The 5,366-nt window shown below is 46.1% G+C and overlaps 1 protein-coding gene across 1 annotated transcript in view; it reads right to left on the bottom strand.

Moving 5' to 3' along the window:
* Positions 1–4,289, bottom strand: part of atp1a2a (ATPase Na+/K+ transporting subunit alpha 2a) — a gene marked incomplete at both ends in the record, with an annotated part of 17,349 nt that extends 13,060 nt beyond the window's left edge. The window contains 6 exons of the mRNA XM_084446626.1: positions 1–44; positions 1,688–1,801; positions 2,377–2,580; positions 3,098–3,157; positions 3,345–3,419; positions 4,278–4,289. The exon at positions 1–44 is cut by the window's left edge and continues 91 nt beyond it. Coding sequence (XP_084302752.1) covers positions 1–44; positions 1,688–1,801; positions 2,377–2,580; positions 3,098–3,157; positions 3,345–3,419; positions 4,278–4,289 — 509 coding nt within the window. The remainder of the gene's footprint in view (positions 45–1,687; positions 1,802–2,376; positions 2,581–3,097; positions 3,158–3,344; positions 3,420–4,277) is intronic.
* Positions 4,290–5,366: the final 1,077 nt, after the last annotated feature.

Genomic DNA, 5,366 nt, shown 5'->3' with positions numbered 1-5,366 from the left:
GCGTTGATCTGCCTCTTCTCCCCCTCGCGGATCACCAGGGCTTGCTGCCGGAGGGAGGGAGGGAGGAATGGAGAGAGGAGGGAGGGATGGAGAGAGAGAGGGAGGAGTGAGGGATGGATGGAGAGAGGGAAGGAAGGATGGAGGGACAGAGGGAGGAGAGAGGGATGCAGGGAGAGAGAGGAGGGAGGGAGGAAGGGAGAGAGAGAGGAGGGAGGGAGGAAGGGAGAGAGGGAGGGAAGGAGGGAGGAGGGAGGTATGGAGGGAGAGAGAGAGGAGGGAGGGATGGAGGGAGAGAAGGGTGGGGTAGAGGGAGCGAAAGGGAGGGCAGAGAGAGAGGGGGATAGGGAATAGGAGAGACAGAGGTGAGACAGAGGGGGAGACAAAGAGAAAGGGGAGGGAGGGATGGAGGGAGAGAGAGAGGGGGGAAGGAGAGAGGGAGGGATGGAGGGAGGGGAGAGGGATGGAGGGAGAGAGAGGAGGAAGGGATGGAGGGAGAGAGATGAGGGAGAGAGAGGAGGGAGGGATGGAGGGAGAGAAGGGCGGGGTAGAGGGATAGCAGAGAGAGACAGCAGGAGAGGAGAGACAGGTGAGACAGAGGGGGAGACAAAGAGAGAGGATGTGCTCAAGCAAGAGAACGAGAGGCAGAGAGAAAGAGGAAGATTAGCAAAGGAAAGAAAAAGATGAGCAAATTAGAGAATTAAAACGCCAAATGGGATGAGAGAGCAACATTTCTATGCAAACACACTGGCGGTTCAGTTAGCTTAGACGATTATGTCTCTCATGTGGTGTAAGCTTATTAGGCCTCTTCTCAGGCGCAAGTGAAACCCCTAAAGGGACTTCACATTGGCTTGAGGAGCACCGAGTGTGTCTGGGACTGTCAGGAGCACTGTGGATGACTATCTGCTGGTCTACAATCTCATGCAAAAAAGATCCAAATTGGTTCTTCGGTTCTCTCTGGCACAATCCTCTGAACGCCCCTTTGAGGAATTCACTTTGGTTCCAAGTTTAATCTTTGTTGGATGAAATGGTTCTGTGCAGAGCCGAGAAAGCACACAGTTGGCTATTTCAGTGAAGTGCCAGGAACGGGGAATATAATACAATAAAAAGAGAAACCACACACTGTCTCTAGATGCAAAAGGTGATTTAATATGACATATTATATACTATATTATATTAATATATACATATTTATTGATCACTATACACTGCATTGTACATATACAGTATTTAGAAATGGACTGTAATAGGTAGCTTTGTACCCTTTTGAAAATGAAATTCTCATGTATCGATAAACTTTATATAATACTTAAATGCATATCTCTCAATGTATAATGATCCTCTGACGTCATGTTGATTAGCTCCAGGTGTTTTAACTTTATAAAAGGTGTGTCTTCTCGTGTTTTTAAGACTTAGACAAAGTCTATGGCCAAAGCGTCGTCATTGTAAATCTCTTTTTGCATTTAGAGACAGAGAGTGTAGTTTCTTTTTTTATGATAAACGGTTCCACCTGGAACCTCAAAAAGGTTTTTCCGAGGGTTCTCTCACGGGGACAAACAGAGAACCCTTTACGGGTCTTGGTATCATAATTTCAAGTTTAGTGAGCACTGGTAATATTTAACAGTTACTCAATATACCACACTCTCCCAGGCCCCAACTACCACTGTAGCTAGGAAGCTACTCTGCTCACCTGGGGCACCATGTTCTTAAACGAGTCCATGATCCTGGAGCTCTTGGCCTCTTGGTAGTAGGAGAAACAGCCGGTGATGATGACGACAGCAGACAGGACCACACCCAGGTACAACTGGAACACAATTGAGGACGATACAGATGAGCTGGTTCTGGGGTTTGTCAGTCCCAGGATCAGGCATTGGGTCTCAACTAGTCAATTAAATTGATTTTGCAGAGCTATTTTAAGGTTTTTGTCGAAGGCTTTGGACACAGTACCTAACCCTCCTAGGAACTAGTTGAAGCACAGAGATAAGGAAATAATGACCATGTACTGTAGGATAGAACCTTGAGAGAAGCCAGCCAGACCCTCAGTCCTAATGACCGTCTGCATGGCTGAACGCTGGAATCATCTACTGTACTCAGGATTGTATAATTGGGTATTTAAAATAAATGTACAGTCGCGGTGATGATGGTGTATAGGCGATGGTTGTCATGATTGCACACGGCTGCTGTTTATGACAATGATGTTTAGACAGCACATGGCAATTTAGCAGATACTTCCCATGCAAATACACTTTCAGCGAGCACATGGATCTTCAGTACGCGTGGCCCAGGTGGCAACTCCACCAATCGGCCGCTTAACTGGAACTGGAACCCGACGCTATTGGCCTGCAGCCTGCACTGTGACAGATGCAGCGAGATTCTCACGTTGTCATTGGCCGGCTCGTCCTCCGTGGCCACCTGGATGCTGAAGGCGAAGAAGCAGAGGATGGCGCCGATCCAGAGCAGGATGGAGAAGCCGCCGAACAGCTGCCGACAAAACTTCACCCATTCGGGCGTGGTCGGGGGCGGGGTCAGCGCGTTGGGTCCGTCCCGCGCCAGAACCTCCAGGGCCTTGGCGTTGGTCAGACCCTGGGTGGGAAAAGGCGACAGGGCAGACGGTTAGTGTAGCAGAGGTGGTTCAGAACCTCTCATGAGGCCTGTCCAGCCTGCAGAGATAAACACATTGCTGTACGTCTCCATTAGGTTGGCCTGTCAGAGCTCAAATGTCAACCTCCTCAGACTGACAGAATGTGCTCTTGATCCAATGATTCACGCTTACAAGAGAGTACTATGTGTGTGCTATACATAATATACATATAAATACAAATATTTATTGGTTCATTCATTGTTTATATGAATCTCTTTGTATTAATCTATGTTTTATTATGAAACGTCGATCATGCCAATAAAACGTTTTGACTTCTTGAGAGAGAGAGAGAGAGAGAGAGAGAGAGAGAGAGAGAGAAAGAAACTCAAATGGATTTAACAGTAGCAAAGGCCCACAGTCGAGGCTGGCTGGTATGGAGCATACAGTAGGGAGGGGAATAGTATGTACAGATTAGCCCAGCGTTTGAAGATTGACTTGAGGGGTGTGAGGCGGCGTTACCCGAGCTAGGTCCACTCCGTAGCGCCTCGCCAGCTCTTCCAATGACACCTTATGGTCGTCCTGGAACACATGGGCAATATTTGAGTCAACTGAACCCTGACCGACGGAGCCCGGACAACTGAACCGAGGCCTAAAAAGAACTCTCTCGCTGAATGTGTCACGCAGACATCTAAGCACCGGATGAGAGAACCGAAAGAGAAGCTATCAGAGAGGGTATTATTGAGCGTTTTGTAACAGTTTGTCTCACCATGGACACCTCTTTCTTCAGCTCGTCCAAATCCCTCTCCTTCTTCTTCCTCTTCTCTCCATGCTCAGCTCCACTCTGGAAAATGAAGATATTATTATACCACACACATCGGTCCTAAGCCCATAACTCCAGCCTCCAGAACAGATAAGAGGCAGAGGGTACTTATCATGGCTACATTCTATTCATTGGTATTGAAAGAACTGCTGATATATATCGGCAGAGCAACAACATAATCGTGTATGTGCGGTGGTTCATTTCCTATTGTAAGGGAGTGAAAATGTGCTCTCTAACAGAATGAGTGCCATTTTTCAGTGTGTGTGTGTGTGTGATTCTGATTGGAACAGTCACTGTGGGAAGAATGCAGCATCATGGAAATCATCTGTGCCTGTCACTCTTTCCTCCCCAGCACACGTGTGTGTGTGTGTGTGTGTGTGTGTGTGTGTGTGTGTGTGTGTGTGTGTGTGTGTGTGTGTGCGTGCATGTGTGTCTGTGCGTGTGAAAGAGGGAGAGAGAGAGAGAGAGAGAGGGTGAGGAATGTGTGTGTGAGAGCGAACACAGATGAAAAAGCAATCAAAAAACAGCTAAAGAGAGAGCGGAAAGCCGGTGGAGGGCCAGAAATGTGTCTTGCATTGCAATTCCCCCAACAGTGCTGAAAAGATTATCTGCAAATCCTACAGAAGCCTGATAGAAAAACAAAACAGAAATGTTGCTAATTATGAAAATCAATAGTGACGGGTTAAGAAGGCTCGTTTAGGCGTTAATCCTGCAATCTCAAAAGCAGCAGTAGATAGGATAAATATAGGATATACAGGATAATCAGCAAACATGTCATTTCCATAATGTCTGTGCATGTAGTGTGATGGAATTAGAATAGACAGGAATATAACGTCGATGTCAATATGCTTGAGTAGTGTAGATAGGCAGAGTGCTTACCCCTCTCCCCATGCTTGTAGTCCAACTTCGGTTCCGTAGATCAAAATGTGAAGGACGGGACTTCGGGCCTCACAGCACTGATCTGTGTGTGGGACGCACTGGTGTGGTGTGTCTGGTGGCTTTTTTTGGGACGGGCACACCTCTGCAGCCCCGCGGTGTACCCTCCCCACGCCTCTTGCCCCAGGGTAACCTGAACCATACCCCCCCCCCCCCCCCTCCCACACACACATACACCCAGCCCCCCTTTTGGCCCCTAGCTGAGGACAGAGGGGTCTGTGTGTACCTGCACCTGCCCCTAACATGCACACACACTGTACTAGTGAGGAACAAACCGTCAACAACACTAAATCACCCCTCTCATTCCACAACAAACCAGTCAGACAATAAAATGAGAAATACAGTATGACTATTTTTGGGTACTGGTCCTATTGTGGGTTCCAAGAACTCATCAATGCAACAATTTTTTTGTTTTGTTTTGTTATCACGACGTTGACAATGCTACATTTTCTATAAATGCCCAAGGCGAAAGATTATGTATCCAATCTAGAAAACAGGCCAACCTCATGTCTGTACTGTATGTGTAATGTTTTTTTTTAGCATATCAAAATCTATAGGATGCAAACTACAAATGAGACCAAGTGACAATCACTCAAACCAAAAAGAGAAACACTATAGATGTTTTCAGTTGGGTTTATTTTGTTTTCCTTTTACAACTGACATGCTCTGGATGCTTATATTTTTATTTACTTTTCTTTACAACACAGTAAACAGAGCAACAATATTCATTAGTGCACTTCAATTATAAGCATTTAAGTAAACATAAAAAATTGTGAGAAGCTTGACATTTAAAACAAAAGGAATGTTATCCTACAATCTTAACTAATACTAATACACAATACATACAACAAATCCTTTTGGCAGACATTTTTAAGAGCAGTTTGTCTTATGTCAGGCGTCTGTGTGGCCGTACGAGGGATGAGAGAAACATTCTTACCCATCCAGACTAAAGGATGGGTAAACAGCGTATGACTGGATTATTTCTAATATGCATTATGACGCATGTTTTAGCACCTTCCCTTTAACCACCGT

Source organism: Borostomias antarcticus, assembly GCF_949987555.1.
Source record: "Borostomias antarcticus genome assembly, chromosome: 12".
In the NCBI taxonomy this organism is placed as follows: domain Eukaryota; kingdom Metazoa; phylum Chordata; class Actinopteri; order Stomiiformes; family Stomiidae; genus Borostomias; species Borostomias antarcticus.
This window is presented reverse-complemented; position numbering and strand designations above follow the sequence as displayed.